This window comes from Cupressus sempervirens, chromosome 5 (assembly GCF_028749045.1).
Source record: "Cupressus sempervirens isolate cs-2001-9-10 chromosome 5, ASM2874904v1, whole genome shotgun sequence".
Classification (NCBI taxonomy): domain Eukaryota; kingdom Viridiplantae; phylum Streptophyta; class Pinopsida; order Cupressales; family Cupressaceae; genus Cupressus; species Cupressus sempervirens.
In genome coordinates, this window is record NC_143122.1 from 56,231,632 (window position 1) to 56,256,932 (window position 25,301).

Sequence of the window (25,301 nt, forward strand, 5' to 3'; positions counted from 1 at the left end):
AACTCGACACATGTTATAAAAATAAACATGCAGTCAAATATGAAAAATGTAGCACATAGGATTTTGATATTTTTTTAAAGAAAACAAAGCACAATCATATCATTTGGAAGTGAAAACCAAGGAATTAATGTAACAAGAGCTATGATATGTCTGTTAAGGGTTGCCCAGAATGGTACCTTGATCGTCTACTCTAGGTTGTGCCACTTCACTCCAAACTGAATGTGATGCCTTTTCCTCAAATAATGAATTTGATATGCTTGTAGATGGTGTTGCTTCCGGCCTAGAAGCACATTGCCCAGTTATCAACCAAAAAAGGAACATGAAAAAACAAAATCCTACAACAATTTCCCATTCTGATCATCCATATGTGAGAATTAACAAATGGCACTAAAAAGGTCACATTGGAAACATACAGAAATCACATTTACTTATATATAGAGATAGCCTAAGCTAGAAAATGTTCTAATGGAAAGAAAATTATAAAATTTGAATGTTGCGTAAATAAGGACAAAGAGAGAGAAATTTGGAAGGGAAAGAGCATAATCCATTTATTGCTTCAAACATACGCCTGAGATACAATAGCCTATGTTATATAGTAAGTCACAAGCTTACTAAGTGATTGCTATACATCTGACAAGGCATTACTCCTAATTTGTAATTGCAGCTTAAAACAAGAAGCAAAGGTTCCAATCAATGCTTTCATGTATGAAGATGGTTTCACCTTATCTATCATTTATGAATAACATTAGCAAGTCGAAAAAAAAATTCAGCTCTAAATCAGACTGTTCATAACAAAATATCACAAAAAACTTTGACCTATTCATATTTTATTCCCTTTGTAAGGCAACAGGCCTAGCCACAAATGTTTCTAACCAAAGACTTAAGGGAGCTAAACACTCAACACCCACATAGTTTGTACTAGACTGGGGCTATTTGCTTTTTGGTAGAATCCACAGCTTTATTTACGCTAAAATTTTGAAACTTGTTAAACTAATCAATATATCCAAACAATGTCGTATTCTCTTTTTAATTGTTTTAGTTTAATCTACTAGCTTTTTCCCTTGCCAGAAACATATCACTGCATTGTCAGAATTTGACACAGAAATATGTACAGCCTCTTACCAATAAGAATAGACTTTTCCTACAGCAGGATTGCGAAATCAAAAAAGGTATTCAAATTACATGGGTAAATACTAAATATAGAAAATTCAAAAAATTTGCCTAGCTGAAAAAGCCCAACACTTCTATACAACTTGCAAGCATTTTTTAATCTTTTTACCTGCTCTAGTTTACCATGAATGTGTTATTAATATTCAATTCACATACTATTGAACAACTACGCAGCAAAGTTAGAAACACAAGTAAAAAAAATATGCTATTTCCTCAGATATTAATTAAGCATGCAAAAAGATGATCTTACTCGCATTCAAATAGCAGTAAGAAAATGCAAATAAAAAGTACCTTCAACATTCTTAAATTTGAAAGAAAAATTGAACCAAGATGAAGAAATCAAATGAAGTAAATACAAATAAATTAGAAATATCCATGATAAGAAATACAAAAGCCATGAAAATTTTGATTACGGACCTGTTTTCTCCATTCCTATTGGCTGAAAGGACTTTAAATTCTGCTGGCCCGAAAGGAAGAGAGGTGCCCTTTTGCACAGTATCTCCTTTAATATGAGGTACATTATCCTTGTTGCCATTATTAGGGTCCAAAAGTGAGGAATCCGAGCTCTCATTTTGCAGGACAGAAGCAGTGTCTCCTGCTGGATGTGAGATGCCTTTGGCTTCAACTTCCTTTCCATATTTATCATTTTTTATTTCAGAGCTAGAGTCACTGTTTGATATGCCTATTTTATTAATAATATTGCTAGGTCTGACATCTTTCTCACTACTAGAGCTCGACCAGGAATCTGAATCATCATCTGATTGATTGTGTGGTAAAATTGCAGGAATAAAGGGAGGAAGTGGTTCCAGATTATGCAGCAGTAATGAAGTTGATGATAAAGGACGTTTTTCTTGATCAAATGTATATTCCGTCAAATTACCAGGCACACCAATTTCTCCATTCTTATCTGAATCAGGCATTTCATTTTCATTTACTGGATTCTGAATTCTGGTTGAAATGCTTGAAATTATTTGAGTTGCATGTGAAGCAATTTCAGTCCTTGTAAAAGATTCTAAATCAACCTTATGTACCTTATCATCTTTATCTTGCTCGGGTAAACTTGCACACATCTCACTTGGAAAATTTGATGTTATTTTAGCATCAGATAACCCTTGCAACAGATTACCATCACCAACTAGTTTCCCTTCATGTGAAATATACTTTTCTCCTCCTAAAGTGGAATGTGCTCTGAAAAGATCGCCAGACTCATCATCTTCATCACTATCTCCATCATCAAATAGCCCTTTTTGAAATAGTGAAAGACTTTCCTTCAAAGAATAATTACCATGATTGGGTTTGTCAACATAATCATTCATATTAAATGTTTGTTCAGATCTTTCTACTGATGAAAATTGAAGTTTATCTTCTGCAGAGTCTTGAATACTAGTTTGGATCATTCCATCTGGCAGGGTACATTCAATTTGATTACAACTTGTACCCATGTTTAAAGATGTCGCGGCATCATCTTTATCTGTTTCTGAAAGAGTGCCAAATAGTCTATCTGGTACAGAAGGTTGTAACCAGACATTAACTGATTCAACTGGATTAGACGAGACTGGCTCATCTTCATCATCAAAAAGACCTCCAGAAAATAATGTTTCCTGAAGATGGCTGCTGAAACTGCTTGAACCAGAAAAATCATTACCTCTGCTTGTAATTTTGTCAACTATTTTCTCATTATAAGCCTTATGCATGGAAGTCTGTAAATTTGTAGTTGGTACTGATGATAAATTAGCAGATTCTTGTGTAAAAGAAGAACTGCGCTCTTCCTCATCAACAAATGGGACTCCTGAAATAACTGATGCATTTGCTATTTCGCTTATTGAGCTTGATTCAGGTTCCAGTGCATCATTATATGTGTTTACTCGTTCAGACTGTGATGGGACAATCAATTGTGGCTTTTGACTTGACATAGCAAATTCATCAGTCTGATGAATATCAACAGGCTGTGACATTGATTGAAAATATTTATTCTGACTAGAGGTGGCCATCTCATCTACACCATCTTGACCAAGCCTGTCTGTAGCACCTGGAAATTCACCCTGTCTGTTTCTTTGAAAGCCAGTACCTGGAAGGTCCTGACCAATAACAGTAGGCTTGGCAAACATGTCTCCGATAAACTGCAGCAAAGAAATTTTCTATTCAGACAGGACAAACAAGGACACACATTCTAAAAATAATTTACCATGGGCAAAAGCTTGGACAAAAGCAATCAAAATTAACAAGAGATCAACATTAAAGACTGTACACTGTACATACAGAAGGAATCCAAGTTAATCGTATGGAACATATAAACAAAGAGAGACCGTACGAAATTCTATATGGCACTCGACAAGGTTAAAGTTCTCCATTATAAAGATGGTTAAAGGTAGTTGTGGAAATACCAATATAGGTAGTTACACAGTAAAATGTAAAGCCAAGGACAAGAAAAAGACGGCGTAGATAGATATGGCAACATCCACTGGCAAAAATAAGATACAGCCAAAGGTGCAATAGAAGAATAAGAGGGTGATGGTGCAATTCCTCAAATTTCAAAGTGTCATGGGCAATGAGTTTTGCACATAGTGGGAAAGCACTCTGGATGATCATTGTGTGAAAGACTTCTTGTCGAAGGTCAAGGCAGACAAAATAATTCTAATAATTGTATTCAACCTCTGCAATTTCAATTAACTAGTACTACACATAATGGTTGCAAAATATGATTGTCATTCACAAAAGTAAATGATACAATACTTTCCACACATAGTAGTGGTATTTTTTCTGGCCAACGAAGTTAACTAGGGTATTCGACATTCCCTTCCAAAGCCATTTGACAATGAAATCCTCATCCAAAATGTCCATGGAGGAAAAAGATGCATTGAAGCTTGTTTGCAAGCCCAACCTATCTACACAAAAAAGGGGCAAATTATCGAGTAGTAGCAATAGTCGAGGATCAAAAAAAAGTTGTTCATCGTTTTAGTGGAGTGGAGATATATTATGGAATTGATTAAAAGCCGGCTCACAAGGTCAAGAAGGGCATCAAACATAGCCATGTAAATGGTGAAGTTGATGAATGATATCATGTTGGAAAGGGTGTATAATTGGGAGCAAGTGATATTAGAGCACATGAGAAAGTTCTTCCCCCTCAAACAAAAAACTTCCTACATGCCTCATGTTGGCTAAAAATTCTGTAAGTCACTGAGAACACAACTTACAAAATGGTGACTTTAGACAATGGTGTAGTGAGATTAATCTCCTCCCAGCCATAGGGGGGCTCCCTTCTTACCATGGGTGACTACAACATAAACCTAACTGAGATAAAAAGATGGATAGTTCTCTGAATCGACCACTCTTTTTTTCAAAAATGATCAAGTAAAAAAAACTTCTTGCAATTTATCACAAGGTACTTACTGCTACGATAACACTGGTGGCTCAAAAGCTGACATAAGAACAACTCCTACGACAACAATTATAATTATATTTGGTTGATTGATAATAAGAACCCAAAGTCTCTTACTATCAACTCTGTTTTGAAGAGAAAAGTTAATAGATAACAAAGTGCAAAATCTCTTGCCAACTATCCAAGTAAAATTATATACTTGAAATTAAAGCAAAAAGTGTTTAGCTCCAAGTATTTACAACCACTATCAAACTATAATAATTCTGTTTATGGAAGCTCAAAATCTTCAAGAAACCAAATTGAACACTCAAATGCTTTACACAGATAAACTATAAACTAAATAAACAATAAACTGATCAATGCAACTCAACTTCAAGCTTCACAACAAAGTTTGAGAACACTAGCTTCTTTATTCAATTCAGAAATTTTTGTATCTAGAAACACAGTTTTCAAGCTACAAGTACTTCAGCATAGTATTCTTCCCTAAAACAAAAGATGACTATTTACAATGGGCTCTCTACTTTATATACGAAAAGAAGAGAGAAAAGGGGAAACCCTCAACCACCTTGACTTATTCAACTAACAACCTCCTCACTAATTTTGACTTATTCCAAGTTGCATCCCTAATGATGTTGCAACTTGATTACATGAAGCATGTATACAGGTGCATGTTTCTGGTATTTATAACGTTCATCGCTTCAACATGTAATCTGCCATAACTACTTCTACTTCTAAAAAACATAAGAAAGAAGTGCCCAAGGCACTTAGAAAGATCTCCACAACGTGTCCATGAACCCTCTGAATTTGTGCAACGATTCTTTTAGAATTGCTGCATCCGGTTCTCCTATGCTTTGTGCAACAACTGATAACTTACAGATAATGTTTGTGTTAGTGCCACATTCTTTTATCTTGTTTTGTAGATCACTAAGTGAAAATCTAAAGCTTGTGAGAGTATAAATCTCTAAAAATAAAAGTTTTCCACCCCAAGCTGTAGTCAAAATACTTCGTCAAATTATGTTATGAGAACCCCCTCATCAACGAGTTCTCCACTTTTAATGATAATTGTGCATGTCAGATGTTGAAAACCATCACTTATCATGTTCTCTTGCTCTTGCAAACATTGTACAGCTCCTTCATCTTTAATCACTAGACTTTGCAGCACCTTTTCCCTATTGCTCATTAGATGCAAGGTATTGTGGTACATCTTCACTGAAGAGAAAATACCATAATCACACAAAACATCTAAGTCAACTTAGTTCATGGTCTTCTACACATCTAGGTCCACCATGAGAAATTTGAGTTAATAACTAAACGAAGCAAGAAGCTCCTTCAACCTAGCTGAAATATCTCTCTCATGTCTCAATATCCTAAAAGTATCTCTGATTACATCCACCCCTTGAGGCACCAAACGATCACACCAATTGTCCACAGCTCTGGCTTTCTTTGCAATCCACATTGCGTGTTCTAAAAAATTAGTTCTTAGAGAAGAGGTCTTCGTCTTCTCAATGATGTCTTGTCGTTTAGCGTTCTTCTCTTTAAGTCTATTCTTCCTTTCCCATAGCTTGTCAATCTTTTGATTGAGCAACCTGAGAGCATCATGTGCATCCTGTTGACAGGCCAGGCGAGATTGTTTACCAGTTTTCAATTGTGGTGAACTTGTGATCACTGGTTTGCATTTTCTCTGTTGGGTTTTCAACGAGAGGCTAAGCCACCTCTGCATATTTGATGTTTTTAGCACCCACTACGATCCTTGACACCACTCTGGCCTTCTTGGTATTAGGAACTTTGGCCTTTGTAAACATTTTACAATTATGGTCCTCGGGTGGAAGTTCTTTCTTCTTCTTCTTCTTTTGAGTAATTACAGTGAACCAAGGAGGAAGATTGAAGGAAGCGGAGTCCATAGCAGCAATGGTGACCAACGTGGATATTGGATCAGTTTGTGCAATTGTAGTGACTATAGTTGGAGCCTCAAACATGATTGCCACTGGAGTTAGGTTGTTATGTGTGACTTCTACCATGAATTGCTCAAACTATGTTGACCAAGTATCCATCAATGATATGGATAGAAACATGAAATTAGGAATCGACATGGTGTAAGTATCAAACACACTTTCAAAGTCGTGATATTGCTCCACTATCAGAATCACAGAAGCAATTGAAGAGCATCAAAACCCCATAAAATGGAGTCGACTCAGGTAGAACAGTGTCCATGGCAACATGCAAGTGAGAATCCACTGTCATGTCCCCTCCCCAAAAAAGTTTAATAACAAATAACAAAATGATAATTTCAATATTAATAATAAATTATAACATAATTTATTATTAATATAATAATGAAAGAAATTATGTATAATCCATATATTATGATCTATGTCATAATAATAAATTAAAATAATAAAAATTAATAATATATAACCATCTAAATTATAGTAATATATTAATAATAATATTATAATTATTAATAGATAGTTATAATTATAGAATAAATAAATAAATATAATTCTTACTATACAATATTAATGATATAATATATAATTGAGATAAAAGTTTGCCTTGTCGCTTATCTCTCATAGAGTGGCGATTGGGATAATAAGAGATAACTATTCACCACAAAAGAATATAATTGAAGCCAATAAGAGATATGACTCTCGAATCAAATGGACGCAACTAATCAATTAAAGAGACATAATAGGAGAACAAATAAAGATATAATATTTTGGGACTCTGAAGGAAAAATTAGAAGAAATGTATCCAAACTAATAAACTAAAGAAGGAGGATTTTTTTAAATAGCCAATAAAGAATATGATTTATCATGGGAAGCAACTGTATTAGGAATAGGGAAGAACGGAGCGAGGACAGTCTACCGCAAATCATTAGAGGATAAATACAACATAGAACCAATCTGCCCGAGAAAGAGGAATAAGAAGATCGAACAGGAAAAGTAAGAAATTAGTGGAGATGAGAAAAGACACATACATCTCTACAGGTCAGCATCGAACAGTCAGTTCCACTCAGCAGCAAGAGCTGCACGTGGAAGCATAAAGAATATGGAGTCAATGATTAAACAATACAGCGACAATTTCGGCTTCAGAAATTATGTAACATCCGGTTTTTTTCTATCTATTTCTTTTTCTCATTCACATGACATAGTTTCCATTAACGGTTTAAACTGAAATAAACTCTAAATTGCATTTCTAATCTATCAAGAATTACATTGATGACAATAACTGATAAATTACTTGTTCAAATGAAGAAAAAAAAATACTTAACTATTTCTATTATTCATCCGAATGTAATGAAAGAAAAATGGAGATAACTACGATCTAATCTTAAAATATCTTTGAAGTAAATGACTAATAACTTGAAAAGAAATACTAGACTTACAGATTTGATAAAGAGCATTCAGATTTGTGTAAAGCTTGCTTAATAGATTGTCCAAGCTCTGGCTTTGGTGAGAGGACAAGCATTAACATAGGCTTAACCTCCCAGCCGCAGACCTTTTTACTTATCCCCACAGGTTCGAACTTAATAGAACGAACCTCCCTACTCCGAGGTCGGGCTTCGGATGTTCATTGATCCAGCCATCAGAGTAATCAAGTGGGTTGAGGTCCCAACAATTATCCGACGGAATAACTGAAGCGTCTAGACAACGACAAGATCAATTGTTTCTGGCAAGTCTGCCTAATTCCACCCTGGCCAAGGATTTCAAATGTGGGTTTATAACCCGATCTCCACCACCCAACTTGACAACTATTTCAGAAGTGGAACTTGCATGAGCTAATGCATTATTTTATCATAAAAATATATAGTTTGTTGATATCTTTTTGTATTTTCCTTTACAAATTCATCTACACCTTATCACCATAATCAAGCCATCCAGTCGGTGATTTCCTTGGTGCTATCAACTTGTCTCTAGTGATATATCATGTACCTTCTTCACCATATTCTGGCTTTCAGCCTGGTGAATTCCTTGGTACTCTGATTTATAACTCTAATTCATTATGATTTCAAGTTGCATGATATGTACTATCCAAGAAGAAAGTCTTTAAAGAAAAAGGAATTCAGACAGCAGCTTAATCAGATATCATGCAGTGTTTCTGATTTGAATAAATATCATGATCAAGTTAAACGACTAAACTTCAACAGTATATATTAAATTTGAGAGACAACTATGGAGGGTTTATTCTGAGACATTTATCACATCCAGAAATAAAGACACATAGGATTTACGTCTGGCTCTAAGATCAATTCGATGATACAAAGTAATTGCCATATGGTCAGCTTCAATAATGATTGCATATTTATTATTACTGAGAAGAAGAGAAGTGTAAACGTTATTGATTTTAAAACAAAAGAGGTCTTACATGACTTGGCCCTGTGAATAAGGTGACTCGGATTTTGAATGTAGTTCTCCAATCTGCAGCTAAAGTCTCAGCCATATACTCTGTCAGAGCTTGTTGTATTCTCCTCTGTGGGTTTTTGGTAAAACTAATTGAAGGTTTCTCCTTTGAGATATGGTCTACACAACTAGGAATTTTTTTTAAAAATGCCAAGGCTGGGAGAAATTATGATGTCGGGTTATGTTCAATGGTTTCTTAAAAAGATACGAGCCAGACCTTTTGGCTTCCATCCGTTTTCAAGATTATACACAGCGTCTTTTATACATTCGGCTAAAATGAATTAAAGAAAAGGAGGGAAAATTTAAAAGAAAAGAAGATGAAGAGTTTTCTTAAATAATTAATATTCTTTATATTATCTTATTTTCTTGATTAAGCTTATAGGTACATAGTTGTAAGGTGGCATAATTGGATTAATGATTTTAATGTAATGGTGCCACTTTATAATTATTTCTCTATGCTCTTAATTGAGAGAATAAAATAATATTAAAATGATATTATTCTTTAATAATTTCTTAAAGGGAAGAACTTTGTTTATTTTTAATATTTATATTGTTTTTACTTATAGCTCATGCGGTTCCACCATGAAATGAATTGCCAAGTCCTAATAACCTTCTCAGGGCGGTTTTTAGGTCAAACCTGTCATTCCTAATGACTGAACCTTATGACCATCCCCTTTCAATGACCTCGTTTTGTAATGCTTCCCCTCTCTCTCCAGTCTTCATCCTGTGAACATTTAAACAACATTCTTGCCAAAACATCAATTCAAGTTTCATAGTTTGTTAAACAAAATCATCAAGTGACCGTTAGGAATTTCATCATAATAACTAACTTATTCATCATGTATATACAACGGCTAAAATTAACTGACTCCATTTCACATAATCATAAATAATTAACACAACGGCTAGATTTAACTAACTCAATTTCACATGATAATTAGATCGATGCAACGGCTAAAATTAAGTGACTCAATTTCGTATGGTAATTAGATCGATGCAACAGCTAAAATTAACTTATTCAATTTCACATGAATATGAAGAAATAAGTAACGGCTATAACTAACATGTTATAACAACGACTATAATAAACTATCTCAATTTCACATGAACATGAAGAATTAATTTGGTTCAACGGCTATAATCAGTTTAAAATTTTAGGCCAAAAATTGGGATATAACAAATTATTAAGCGAATTTAAACCGTTCACAAATTAGGTATGATGATAAAGATAGAGCATCAAATGGGTTTTGGGAATCCAATGTGGGCATATAAAGAGAGGAATTACAAATGAAGATAGAGGGAATGTAATCTGCAATGGTAATAGAAACACAAAGAACACAATACACAATGTATTCATACGACAAAATCAGTAGGGTATGAATGACACAAAATGTCTCAATGGTATAGAAAGATTAGAATTCTCAATCAATACAATGAAGGAGTGCATTTGAAATATAGTTTGAATTAAGAACAAGACCTCAGAGGTTGGGAAGCAACAATTAAATTTAGCAGTTCACATGACATACAGTGCATAGTTTGAATTATCAGCATTAAACTCAAGCAACGATAAAAGAGTTGAGGAGCAGAGAATTATAAAAAGATCATCTTTGCAAAGGTTATAAGTCTGAGGTTATCATATAGTGATCTGCCATACTTCCTAGATTGCTGGGAACCTACTAGACTAATTGATCATTGGTACAAGTCATGTCAATCTGTATATTATGTTAATTTATTCTTTCTTAGTATATTTTAAACAAATCTGATCTCGTGAAGACTAAGGGACGTGCAAAGTCATCCAATGCCCAAGGAATAATTAGTAGTCATACAAATGACCTTTCATTCTTAGATGGGTGGATTTATATAAGAAGCCTTGTTTGAGAAAGTTTCAACATTTACAAACTAAGTCCTTGCTATCATTTATTTTAAGAATCAATACATATAGCTATAAATAAATTCATTCATGAGGGAGAATCAAAAGAAGAATAAATAATTCATCAAAATATTGCGAGAAAGTGGACAAATTTAAATAATTTCATTGTGGGAAGTATGAATCCATTCTATTTGGAAGTTTTGGGAGCAAGCATTGACAAGGGAACATTACATCCACTCACTCATCTAAGGCTGGTGCAAAACCAAGAAGAGTAGTTGTAACTGATACTTCTGGAGGTCTCCTTGGAGAGCACAATCTCAGTGGAAGAGGAAGCTCATCATCACTAAGATCAATGTGAATCTTCTGAGGTTCTTCAAATTACAACTCAAGCACACGTCCCTTCGCTTTGTCACCCTTGATGGGGAGCTTTGGAATGGTTGTTCTCGAAGACTTCGTGCCATCCTTTTGCTTACCTCTCATTTTGACCCTTAGACCAATCGGACCAGCGGGATCAGAATCTTTTCCGAGCTTAACCTTTATCGGTTCCAACCCTCTTCTCTTCAACTAGATATTTTGTTGCCAAGAATAGGCTGAAAACAATCCCATATGGAAACGCTTTTTTGGATGAGCAAGATGTAGACAAGGTAGGTAGCCTACCAAGATGTTGCTCAATGTACTCCAGGTCTATGATTTGATCATCATCTTCAATCCCTATAAGGATCAGCACAAGGTTGAAGTCCACAATTTGCTTAAGGGTCAACTAACAACAGTCCATCTTGCAAATGCCAATCTTCGTACGCAAATCAACCTAAAGATATTCAAGGCAATGAACATGAATGCAAGATTTTCTGATTTTATCATTCATGCCTCACCACTCAAAGCAAGCATGCGCCATGAACATCTTCAAAGTGATTATTTGCAGCTCAAACTCCATGTTCTTGGCTTTGGGTATTGTGTCCACTAAATTGCTACCAATCCTTAGAGGATTCTTTGATGAAATACCAACGCCTAGCCTATGCAAGGAAGATTAGTAAGATTATACCACCATCAAGTACCTTGCTAACTCCATCAGGATGATCGTGTCGGTATGATACCTTAGAAGAGTTTATGGCTCATCTCTAAAATAACCAACTCTGATGTATGTAAAGTTGGGAAATTGGAGGAACAGGAAGTCATGCTCGTTCCCTTTTGCCCAAGCCTCATCGAACACACACTTATTTGGCAGTTTCTTGATGAATAGGCACATAAAATGCCAAAAGAAAGCATCTTGCACACTCTTGCAATGCATTTGGGTAGACCTTAAGTGCAAGATATCGATGTCCTTGATGTTTTCACAATACGAACTGACTTGTGAACAAGGCATGGAGTTGTGATACTAGGCATACTGGTAGTTCATATTTTGTTATCATTACCTTTACCTGGAGTGATATAATCTGTCATGACAAGTGTGTACATGCAAGCAATTGCAACATGAAAATTCCAAAACATAAGCAAATCTTCAAGAGGAGGATCCATTATGTGTTTTTTAGCGTTTATGGGTGAAATATGGAGCTTTTGCATGGAAGTTATTGGGACTGTGAATGGATGCAAATATTTGACCTCAAAAACATGTGTTTTTATGGTGAAAACCTCAAAAATAGGTTCTTGAAGTATGGCAGCATATGCGGACAACAACGATGTTGTATGCAAAATGCATGGAAATGGATAAATAGATATCTACTTATAATGAGATTTTGTGTTTTCGTGATAAGTAAACGTGCAAGCACATCCAAGCAATCACCATCATGAGTTTTTAAATCATGTGGCAGCGGTACGTAAAGTATGAATGGAGTGTATGTAAGCATGAAAGTGGGATTTTTGGATGCAAAGGCATGTGGAAAATGAACTCACTTTATGAGTGTGTTTTTCAAGAATGGAGTTTTTAATCCCTACTGCATGTACAAGTAAGAAAGTACTTGCACATGCAACTTGGAGAATTTAGACAGAAAATAGGAGTGCATCATATACATTATTCAAATCTGAAAATTGAAATGAAAACGCTTGCATAAACAAAAGACCAAATACATACAACAAAGCCTTAGGAAATTGGAAAAGAATCTTACCTTTGTTCCTCAAGAAGCAAAGGAAGAAGTCTTTTAAATTCTTATGCAAACTCAAAAAAAGAATCCAGTGATATTTTCAGATTTAGAATGATTGCATGAATGAGAGTTAAATAGACTTCAAATATTGACTCAATCGTTGCAAAATGAATGCATTCTTGAGTCAAAATTTGTAGCTTGCCAAGTGTCGGGAGTTGGGGATTACAAATGCATCATTTTAGCAACCATTTTGACCAAGCAATATGCAATATGCAATACATATCAAAAATGACGTCCAGAGCATTATATACAACTTGAAAAGGATTCTAAACAAGCTGGAAATGATAAACAATGCTTTAAAACTTACCTTGAGCCAATGAGTAGAAGATTTGATTGCGAAAAATGATCAATTACAAGGCGTTTTTGTGCAAAAAAGTGCCCTAAATGGGTTGTAATTTGAACAAAATCCTTTCAAATCTGCACCTTTGATGAACCAAGAATGATCGTTGAGAGATTTAATGCAAAAACAACCCTATAGGAAGCAAAAAACATTGAGTTTTGATGATGAATCTTGTGATTCTTTGCTCCAAAATCCCGTTTTTGCCAATACCCAAAATAAGTGGGTTATTGAAAGTCAAAAGCACATGCTTTCCTCTCGAGAAAAATCACTCTTGCTTGGTTGATAAAAAACGCCTTAAAGAATGAGTTAAGATGCACTTTTCAACCTCCAAAACACATGTTTTACACCCCAAAATCACCACTCATCCAAAAATTCATGCAAAGGGAGTAAGGATGTGGTTTTGATGATAAAAAACACATGATTTTCAATTGAAAATCACAACCCAAAGCCTCCGACTGTTATAACGTAAGTAAAGACGCACTCTTTGGTGTTTAAACCATGTGCTCTTGCCTCTAAATTCGACTCCTATATGAGGATTTGGTGAAAAATGCCACTAAAGTGAGTAATAACGTTCTTTTCTAACACAAAAGCACATGCTTTTGTCCTTAAAATCATCACTAATATGCTTTGCTAGTGTAAACATAAGAAATGACATGCTTTTTGAAGGGAAAAGCATGTATTTTGCACTTTAAAAAGCCCACCACGTGCATTAACATGTCCAAACGCCTCTTTTGAAAGAGTAATGATGTGTTTTTAGGAAGGAAAAACATATGCTTTTTAAAATACATATGCTTTTGGGTTCAAATTCCCCATCTTTATGCATTTTAATCATAACTCAAGTCAAAAAACACATTAATAGGCTCCTAAAAGCAATAACATGTGCTTTTGGGTTCCAAATCTCCCCTTGTAAGTACTTAAGTGATTAATATATGTTATTGCCTATAGAAAGTCCACCTATATGTATTTAGGACATATTTATTGGTAATGGGTTTTTAATAGGTGTTTTGCATGTTGATATATGTTATGAACTATCAAAAACCCACCTTTATGTATTTTAAATGTCTCATGTAATTAAATTTTATAAATAACTAAATTTCTCAATAAAATAACATGAAAATAGACTTAAAATGCCTAATTTTCATAAAACATTAAAAACTATGGTCAAATCAACTCAAAATGAGCTGAAATTTTAAAATAGATCTCAAGATCCACTTAAGATATTAACGATAATTATATATAATTTGCTTACAACTCATACGCTCATTCATCATAAGGAAAATAACTTTCCTTTAAACCAAGTTCTCAAAACAATTCATTGAGTCGGTCCTGATGCTTTCTCAATTAATTATAATAGGACCTCAATAAGATAATACAATACATTACACTGTTTCATAATTAAAAAATATTGTCAACTCACACTCTTTACAACTTCACACATGCAACCTCAGACTTCGCACACTCATTGACGTCATCATCAGGTTGTTTATTGTCTCTGTCTAACTTTGCTCATCAAGATTCTATCCCTATTAGGAGATACAATACGATTTCAAGAAACAGCTTCTCAGATACTCTATCTGCACACTATCTTTTGTATATCATGAATAAGTCTCACATGTCTTCGACTTTTTGCATGCGCGCTTATCCACGTCATCAGGACATACTGTAGAACATGACCTCAATTGTGCTTGATCTCATCATCAATACTCGATCCGTATGACCTCAATCTTTGTCTACTACTCTGTCAGTCTTCACAGTATGTTGACATCAATGACAAACATAGTCATGAATGGAACACACAATCGTGCTTACTATCTCTCAACTGCTCCAACAATGCTAGAATACTCCCCCATAGGAATATCATCAGCATCCATGTTAATAGAAACTACTACCAATACAAAGAAGGGCAACGAATGTGAAGGAGAAGAAGAGCTCATAGTGACCTCTTCCCTGGAGAGTGAGAACAAAGAGGAGGAAGGGTTGTGGATGGTGCAACATGCAAGGGATAGTGAGGAAGTACAAGAGATGATAGGTGGTGGAGGGTATGTAATGGAAGAGGAAATTTTGGTGGCAAAAAGGGTGCAACCTCAGTAGCTTACTAGGGAACCTAAAGATCCATAATGTTGACCAAGATTGTATTCACACCAACACATTTGTCGTCCACCACGCATCTGGTCACATAATTGAAAGCACAACATATCCATTTGATTCATAGGTTGGGACTAACCACACTCCACATCGCTATATCATAGAGAGTTGAGGAGGCTACTCCCATGGCCTTAGTAGTAGCACTTATAGATATAGCTATAACTCTACAGGAGGGTATGGTCCCTACAGTCAAAGATTCAATTCGACGACTGATAGTTTGATCCCTATAGCAAAAGGTTCAACCCCTACAGCCAAAGGTGTGACCCCTGTGGACAACGATTCAGTCACCAAGGCCAAAGGTTCAATTTTACCCACTATAGAGCCAAGGATGCTAGAGGGAAAAAAATTACACTTATATGCCACGATACCACAAGGTATGTGGATGGAGACATGACAAGATGGGATGCAACGCCTGTGCTTGCAAGGAAAGATGGCGTTGACATCAAGATGGATAGTTTTTTGTACAGGTTTGAGATGGACATTGTTGAAATCCCACCCGCTTTACCTACCTTGTTCATGGTCTAGCACTTCAGGCAGAGAAATGTCTAGCCTATGCCCATAGAAAGGTAGTCCCTCTAAGTTCAAGAGGTGGAGCCAACAATAAAGGAGGAAGTGATTGAAATTGAAGAACAAAGTGTACACCAAGCCAACATTTCTCTATAGCAAACTATGAGGATAGGGGATGCGAGAAGAAGAATAATGCAAGACGATGACTACATTCGAGTTTCCAAGCCCAACCCATGAGATGCCATAGGCTCATTACAAAGGTATTTTGCAAAATTAGAGGGATTGTTGCAATAGCATGTGGAGTGGAAGACCACACAAAACAAGTAGATATTGGGCTTGTCTCAGTCAAGCTTGAAAGGCTCTTGGCGTTCATGGGCTAGGGATGCAAGTGCAAATTTGTAGATTTTACAGCTAGGGGGTAGTCCCTCAAAGACACACCAAAGATAGCGAAAACATGGTGAAGGACATACACTCTAAAGGGACAGAGTAGTGCAATGGGCACCTGCCATAGCATGGAGCATGTATTCAAAGACACATTCCTCCAACTCTAGAAAGTCACCTAACAAGAAGGTAAACAAGAAGTGTAAGAAACCAGTGGTTCGTATGTTGGTAGTGCAGAGCGAGCTTGCTACCTAGGAGAAGCCAATGAAACAAATTAAAAAAAATTCTACCCTAAAGGAATAGTTAGCACATGAGCAAGTGGTGTGGTCAGGAAAGGAGACTCGGCTTGAAGAGGCAGAGGGGCATTTAGGAGCCATTGTGGGAGAGCTAGAGAAAACAAGGAAAGATTTGATGGTTGTTGTCACATTGGTGAGAGCTTCTCAAGAAAAACAGCTAGTAGTAGAGTGTGACTTGCAACTCCTTCAACAACTTGCTAAACCAACATCTTTGACCACTCCAAGGATATCCACGATCCTCTCAGCCTCCCTCCTAGTCATCATTATTTTGCAATACATCAGGCTATTGAAAACAACTACTTCTTTGGGGGGTGGGGGGGCTGATGTTGGCAGTAGTTTCACCAATTTCAATAAATTGTTTTGTTATGTAAAGAGTCAATGTAATGAAAATAAATTCTTGGGTAATTGTACGGAGTTGACAATTGGCACTCTTAGCCTACTGTAGAGTGATTTATATTGTGAAATAATACCGAGAACAAGCTAGCATTATATAGACAGAGTCAAACATTACATGGAATAGAAAGTATATATCTCTCTGCCAATTTATTGTGTTGTGTTCTACCTGAATTATTATGATCTCTTTATTCTTTTATATTTTTGTTTACTCTGAGTGTTAAATACATACCATAAAGGAAGTGAACACTAAGAGTTGCATACTTAGCAAAAACGATGAGAGGAATCACGGGCAAATTAGATAAAATGCAGACAACACAAATAAAAGAAGTGCATGTTAAGAATTTTTTGAAAGTTGTTGCAAAGATGGGCAATGGGCCAAACTCAGACAATCCTTGCTACATTAGAAACTTACGTCCTATGGAGTATATAGATTGGATTAAAGACATGGATAAAAACTTTTGACTCTAAGTCAATAAAGGTTCCCAAGAAGATGAGGTGCACTTGCACCAAGCTAAATGGTCATGCATCCTTGTGGTAGGATGGCATACAAATGAAAAGACAAAGGTGAGGCAAAGAGAAATTTAAATCTTGGTTGCCAAGTTGAAGTCCAATTTTTTGCCACTAGACAGTCAAATGAGTTTGTTCAAGAAATTGCAAAATTTTAAGCAAATTTTGTAAATGTAAAAACTGCATGAAGATGTTGTACAAGCTAACCATTCCAATTGTTTAGTTAGAAGATCTCAAGGTATGTTAATGGCCTCCATATATCCATTGACATAGCAATGGAATGCTTAATAATATAAAAATATCTATTGTACCATTTAGTATAGTGGTCATGTAAGTAACGCTCTCCTAAGTTAATCAACTAGTTCATAGTGACTTTCTGCTCTTCAAATTGTTTAGTTAATTTGGTAACTCTCTATTCTATTTTTAGTATCACAATAATTTATGTTATGTAAAGACCTTGGAATTGTTTTTATAAGAAATATTCCTCCATTTTGTTTAACAATGAATATCTCAAGCAATATCATTTTATGCTATCAAAGCAGATATTGGTTTTCGACAAAATTCTCCAATAAAAAATGAGTTAATTACCTAGAAATATGAAGCAATTTCATAAAAGTTTTTTGCCCAGTTGCTTTTACAAAACTCATGGAGTTTTTATGGCAGATTCTTTAAAGAATAAGATTTGTAGTTTTCTTGAACATTTTGTGAGGAAAACTTTTTTTAAAAAAATTCTCAATTTTTAATAAAATCAAGGGCATTAAGTTTTTGGCAATTTTTGTAGATCTCTTTACTATGTTTTTACTAGCAAAACAAAGTTTTTTAGATCTAAAAGGGTTCTTTGTTCTTGTGACCAAGGGCGTTGGTTTTTCTAATCTCAGAGTGTTTTGCATTTTTCTCCCCACAAATTGCAATTTTTCTAATCTAAGAAGGTTTTGTGTGGCAAACTGTAAATGGTTTTTTCCCCCAAAAATCCTGGTGAGCTTTTGCATTATTATTTTATCAAAACTCATGGAAGCTTTTCCAAAAATCATGGAAGGTTTTTTCACAATGTTTTCATTAAAATTGTGGTTTTCTTTTCTTTTGTGATTTTGAACAGAAATCATGGATTTTTTCAAACCATCAAGGGCTTTAACAATTTTTCCTCAAGATTGTGCGTACTTGTTGTGGGTATTCACCTTTATTCCACAAAAAAAAGGACATTTCCCAGTTTTTACAAAATCATGATGCATCAAGAGTTTGATGATTTTCCACAAAAATTGAGGTGCTAGTTTGCAGCAATTTCTTTTCACAATTTGTTCCAAGTTTTGCCCATTTTTTCACTACAAATATTGAAGTTTTTTGAAAAGCTATCTCAATCTTTGGATAATGGGAGGAGTGGCTTGAATATCCAACATCACATTGGAAAGCATTCACCTTGTTCTTGGTCATATGAGGAAGATCAGTAGAACAAGATTGGTTGATTAGAAGGCCAACTTGGAAGGGTCTCAGAAGCAGGCTCCAGATGAATGTTCTGAAGAGGAGTCATGATCCAATGACTTGCAAATAATGTCAAGTCTTTTGTAGATTAGTTACTAGAATGACCATTAGGGAGAACTGGAGAAGTATTAAAGTAATATAGTAATATTTAGTATAATGGTCATGTAAGTAACCTTCTTTAAGCCAGTCAATCTGCCTTTAGTAAGTTTATGTCCTTTAAGTTGTTTAGTTAGTTTAGTAACTTTCAATTCTGTAAAAGACCTTTTAATATTTCAATCATCATTTCAAATTAGAGGTCAATACAAGAAGCTTATCAATGTCCTTATCAAGCATATGAGAAGCAGTCTAGAAGGAAGCAAAATAATTCATAAGAAAAGCTAAGTTACCAATTCTAGCTTTGATGCTGATGCCAGTGCGAGATGCTAATGCGAGTGCAGGGTGTTCATGTGTGGATGCGTAGATCTTTTTTGTGGGGATTTTGGATACGTTTGGGTGTGTCTGTACATAAGTATATATATTTTTAAATATATATATAATATAAATTAATACATATATATTTATGTAAAGTTGTCAACTATAATTTATAACAATGTATGCAAAGAAATACAAGAAATATCAAATCTACAAAAATAAACCATTCATTGAATCATTATCATAATCAAATTGAAATAACAATAATCAAAACATCAAGATTCCAACGCAACTTGAATTACAAAATCAAAACATAGTTCATGGTTCAATGTTGATCAATCAAGAGTCAAGGCTCGAGATTCACAAATCCCATTCAGTCATTCAGAATCATAAGGATTCTCAAAAAAATCCACATTCTCATCATCTCCTCCTGCTACAACACTTGCAAATTCATTTGAATCATGCATGGTTCCAATTGTGCTAGATGCATGTGCTATGACGTTATCAAAATCATCATCCATCATCACAGTAAGATCCTGAAGTGTTCCATCCATATCTGCAAATTCAGGGGCTACATCCCAAAGCTTAGTTGACCCTTCCTTGTATCCATCCTCCTTACGTGACAAAAGGCGCAAGTTGGTATGTATATAAACCAAGTCCTCAACTTTCTTTGAGCCCAACCGGTCGCGCTTCACTGAATGGATATAAGAGTATGTACTCCAATTCCGTTCAGCAGAAGAACTTGCAGCTTGAATAGTTTTCATAAAATTTTAAAATTTTAAAATTAAACATACAAATGAAAAGCAAATTAGAAAATGTTAAACACTAAAGTGTAGAATACAATTGCTAGAAATAAATAAATAAATGAAAACTTACTTGTGAGAGAATCTTGATTGCGAGAGGTTGTAGATGCTTGAATGGCTGACCATACATGTACCACCATGTGATAGCTCCCATGTCATTTTGGTCCTTTATTGCATATGGAGTAAGTTTTGATCCTAAAGAAAATGAACCAAATTCTTGCCTCACCTTTTTGTGTAATTCATCATCTAGGAAGAGTCTTGCAAATGCAGTGTAGCACCCAATAGCAACTTCTTCATTCGCATATGGTGCAATTCTATCCGACATAGCAAGTATTTCCTAGCTATAGTACCTTGGAGATAAGGCATACGCAAGGAGGTGCAATAGGATAGTCATCCTCTCCCAACGATGATGAGTGATATCCTCCACCTTTTTGCACAAGGCTTCACATTTTGTGGGGTTAGTCTCATGTGCTTGTATGGAAAGCTTTACCTTTTCTACCATGGTGTCCATGCCATCATACACATCCCCCAAGCAAGGTGCATCTATATCGACAAAGTGTAGCATAGTCATGATAGGTTCAGTGAAATCCAACACAAATTGCACACGAGCCCACCAATGCTCACCAAGATCATACCCCTGACCTTCAAGGCTCTCTCTGAATTTGAAGCCTTCCATATAGCCCATTGGTTACAAATATCCATTTGGCCCAATGCTGATTTCACCTTGAGGAGTCCTTTCAGAACAATAGTATGAGATGCAAATCTAGTCTCAGCTACCCATAAGCAAGTTGACAATATAACATCGTATATAAAACAAAGTTATAAACAAGAAATTTGATATTGAACATGAATATAAAACTAATTCAAAATAAATAAATAAATGAAACTAAATAATTACAATTTTAAATCTACCTTCAACAACTCCAACTTGGAGAATGATCTGAATATAGATTGTGACATGTGGTGGTTTGTCACAAAAATTTGTATCTCCTCTCCCTCTTGGCATATTTGCTTCACCCAATCTATTTGGGTGCCAATTTGTCGCATGACCAAGTTGAGGGAGTATACAGTGCATGGTGTCCAAAAAATATGGTCGTATTGAGACTCAACTAAAGCACCTGCACCCCTACAATTCGTGGCATTATCTGTGACCACCTAGACCACATTCTCACTACGCACCATCTCTATTGCCTCAATGAGAACTCTATAAATGAATTGTGAACCCTTAACTTGTCCTTCACAATCAATAGCCCTCAAAAACATTGCCCCTTCGGGGGACATTGCAATCACATTTATCAATGGTTGGTCTCTTGTGTCTTCCCATCCATCAGATACAATAGTTATGCCGGAAGTTTTCCAAGATGTCCTAATTGGTTGAAGAGCTTTCTCTATAGAAATCTTTTCTTTTTGCAAAATAGTACACACCTTTGCATACCCGAGGCTAATGTAATCAGCTGGTGCTCTAAGGATGGCTGCAACCATTTCCCTCCAATATCGCGATCTTACCAAATTGAAAGGAAGACCATTGGCACAAAGGCAATGTGCAATTGCTTCATGAACAATCTCTCTTGCCTCCATTTTGAATGCTTGATCCAAAGGACCTCTTTTGCGAGAAATAACTTCTACTTCATCATCCTCTTCTCCCACTTCCAAGAATGGATGTTTGGAGGATGCAACATGATCAATGGGCACATTCACTTTGCTCTTTGTAGATGAAGGTTTGTACAGACTTGTTTTTGATTTGCTCACTAAACGATCAGCAGCCTCTTGTTCTTCTATGAATCCAGCTAACTATGCATTGCTCAACCTTTTTCCATCTTTACTTCCCTTGCACAATGCTATTCATTTACCAGTAGGGCCCATAAAATGAACTTTGACCCGAGAATATGAGTTGTTGAATGGTTTACTATGACATATATTGCATCTCCAAATGTATGACCCACCTTCAGAAACCTGTCATAATCTTGTGGTGTGTCTCCATAATGGAGATGCCACATCAATATTGAAGTTATCACTTCGTTCTTGCCCTGCTACTGAACTTTGACTATCAGTAGTGGCCATTCTTGCACAATAGAAACTATGAATCTAATAAGAAAATAGAAAAAATTAACTTAGAAATGTTTAAAAAAACTCACTCCTTCATTTCTTTAGGAAAAAAAAAAAACATATATATATATATATATATATATATATATATATATCTTGAAAAAATTCTCCTAAAACTTGAAAAATTCATGAAGAACTAAGAAAAATCACTAAAAAAGCTCATGAAATGGATCGAATGCTTACCTTAGATGCTTATTCACCCTTTGTAGAAGCTCAATAGACACCCTACGAATAATCCTCTTCAAAACTAATGACCTTGCTTTTGGAATTTCACAATGGAGACCAAATAAGAAGAGAGCTCAGCTGAAAACAAAATGGGAAGACTGGGCAATGAATAGCCTCTTTTAGGGTCATTTTAGGGTTGTGAGGCAAACAGAAGGAGACAATGGTGTTTCCTACCAGCATCCACCATGCCTCTTCCCGCATCCACGCACCCGTCCACATCCGCATCCGCACCCCTCTCCTGAGCTGACGCATCGGCAACTTAGGAGAAAAAGGGTGAAATAGTAAAGAGAGGACAAGCAAACAATGGTAGAGGGCAGCATATGCAAAATGGAAAAGCAAGCTCTTCTCATAACAGCAATTTCAGTCAACAAAACAAATGAGTAGGAGGATTTTCAAAATGAATAAGTATGCCAACAAATCAGTATAGAAAGATTATCAGTTATGAGTAAGCCATGTATCATATTTGAAGGAATGCATACTAAGTGCACAAATAAATTATCACATAATGTTCCAAGCATTATGTAAATAAAGTCTTCAAAACAAAGAGCCATGATATCATTTAAGACAACTCGGCAAAAAATTAATACGAAGTTAAACCTTGGTACTTTTTTTTTTCATCTTATCACAGCTAGAACATAGCTTGCACTTCAAGAAACATTTATGAGTGGCAACTATTGTCATGTCTACCAATATATTACTAGCATGTTGCCATGAGAACCAAATCAATATCTTTTTGTCAAAAACCATAATGTGGTTAGTGGCTGCCTTTAAGGAATTCCTCTATAATACTTCCACTCCATAAAACAGATTAGTATAGGACTACCTACCAAGTCATCAACAGCGTATGAACATCTGCAACACGTATAAAACCACAAGAGCATAGCTAATGGATTCAAAGCTTACAGTTCCAATGGATGATGATGCGATAGTAATGATACTGTCAGTCTGAATATCCCTGGGAACCTTTTCCACTGCTCTCAGGGCACTTGAAACATCAGAATTCTTCCTGGGAGCATTTGGAGATCCATTCCTATCATCAAACTTCACCAGTCACAATTTAGCACTCTTGTTATATAATCGTTCATCTTTATGCATGCATTGCAAATAAGTGTGTGTATGTGTGTGTGCACGCCTACATGTATATGCATATAAACATATGTACGTGTGTGTGTGTGTTTGTATATGCATATATACTAATACATTTACATGTGTACACATGCAATAACATACATGTGTGCGTGCACGAACATACCTATGCAAGCATTTGTTTGAATATATCCATGTATATCTACCATGAGAACATGTGAAAGGAGAATGCAAACTAGTTGACAGAGAACCACAATCCTCAAATTGAACAAAATAAACACATAATAGAACAGTTAGAAAAGAAGTAAATCATCATAAATGACATTTAGGCAAATGACACTAAGCAATTCTACATTCGCAAAGCTGAAAAGCTGTAAAATTGAATGCCAAAAACATTGCTGCAATGTGGATTTCAAAGAATTAACCATAGAGGAAGAAAGAGTGCAAGATTTTCCGGTTAAGTAAATGGATGTATGTAATAATCCAGGTTACTAAATACTCTAGGCTACCCGTCACATCAGTATTAAGAATATCAATGATAAAATGCAATTGAAGCCATTGCAATTTTAGACTACTAGTGTATTAATAACACCAGCAAACAAAACATAAGCATAATGTAAACCAAAATACCAGAATACCAATATATTCTACACTATTATAATCTCTAAAATGGAAAAAAAAATCAATGTATAAAATGGCCATTTTACATAATATGCTTTTACAAACAAGACAATAAGACGTAAAAAGAAAAGCTGGACTTGTAAACATAGTAGCCAAAAAGCATGCAAAAGAACATGAGTACTTTTCATTAATCACATGACAAACCCAAGACAGTGCCGAAGGTTTTTTAAAATCACAATCAACTGCAGTCAAACTTGTAATAACCTAAAATGCAGGTTTTAGATTTAAAACATATGCAGTGATTAGGTTTTCAAAAAATCAGTGTGTTTTACTATTGAGTTTTTGGTTTATTATAAATAAACAACTTTTCAGTTTTTGATATTTTACAACTTCAGATTTGATAAAAACAGACTTACAAGACAAAGACACATTTTCAGACTTGTTTTAGTTCAACAGTTTAATCATTAATGAATTGTCTAGAACCTTTGCCCTGATATCTTCTTTAAAATTTTAGGATTAGGTTGAATGGTTCTTTTTAACTAAGCATTACTGTTTTCTTGATACAAATAAACTTGGCCCTAAACTGTCATTTTTAGTTTAGTCTTGAAATTGGGCTTTTTATTTTTATTTTTATTTTTTAATGTTTAGTTGTATGTAATTTTTACTAAACACAGCACTCGCTATGCTAGACCTGGCCCTAACTGTCCTAAACTACTGTTTATAGTTTAGCGTAAGACTAATTTTTTTACTAAACATAAAAGTTTCTACAGCTCTCTTCTTTTTTTTGACTAAACCTAAGGGCCACTCTATTTCATTCTAATGTTTTTTGTTATTAAAACTAGAAAATTACTCATTACCTGTTTTTCATTCCAAAAAAAAAAAACATTCAGTGGAACCTCCGCAGCTGATATAACACTCAGTTGCAGAAGAACAAATTGTAAATTACATTCAATTTTCCACTCCTCCGAAAAAACTTAGTATTCCAGGCCTTCAAAAGACAACTTATAGAATATGCTCACAACCTTCTATTTTCTCCTATCTTTA

General features: G+C 35.2%; 1 protein-coding gene across 3 annotated transcripts in view; it reads right to left on the bottom strand.

Moving 5' to 3' along the window:
* The window catches only part of LOC149554531 (uncharacterized), a 107,158-nt gene that overhangs the window by 32,206 nt on the left and 49,651 nt on the right, over nucleotides 1-25,301 (bottom strand). For 2 of the 3 annotated variants that reach the window (XM_089828574.1, XM_089828573.1), the window contains exons 8-11: nucleotides 23,454-23,580; nucleotides 7,527-7,574; nucleotides 1,588-3,290; nucleotides 177-280 (exon numbers count right to left, since the gene is read on the bottom strand). In XM_089828574.1, the coding sequence (XP_089684700.1) occupies nucleotides 177-280; nucleotides 1,588-3,290; nucleotides 7,527-7,574; nucleotides 23,454-23,580 (1,982 nt within the window). The remainder of the gene's footprint in view (nucleotides 1-176; nucleotides 281-1,587; nucleotides 3,291-7,526; nucleotides 7,575-23,453; nucleotides 23,581-25,301) is intronic. The other variant, XM_089828575.1, reaches the window with a different exon arrangement.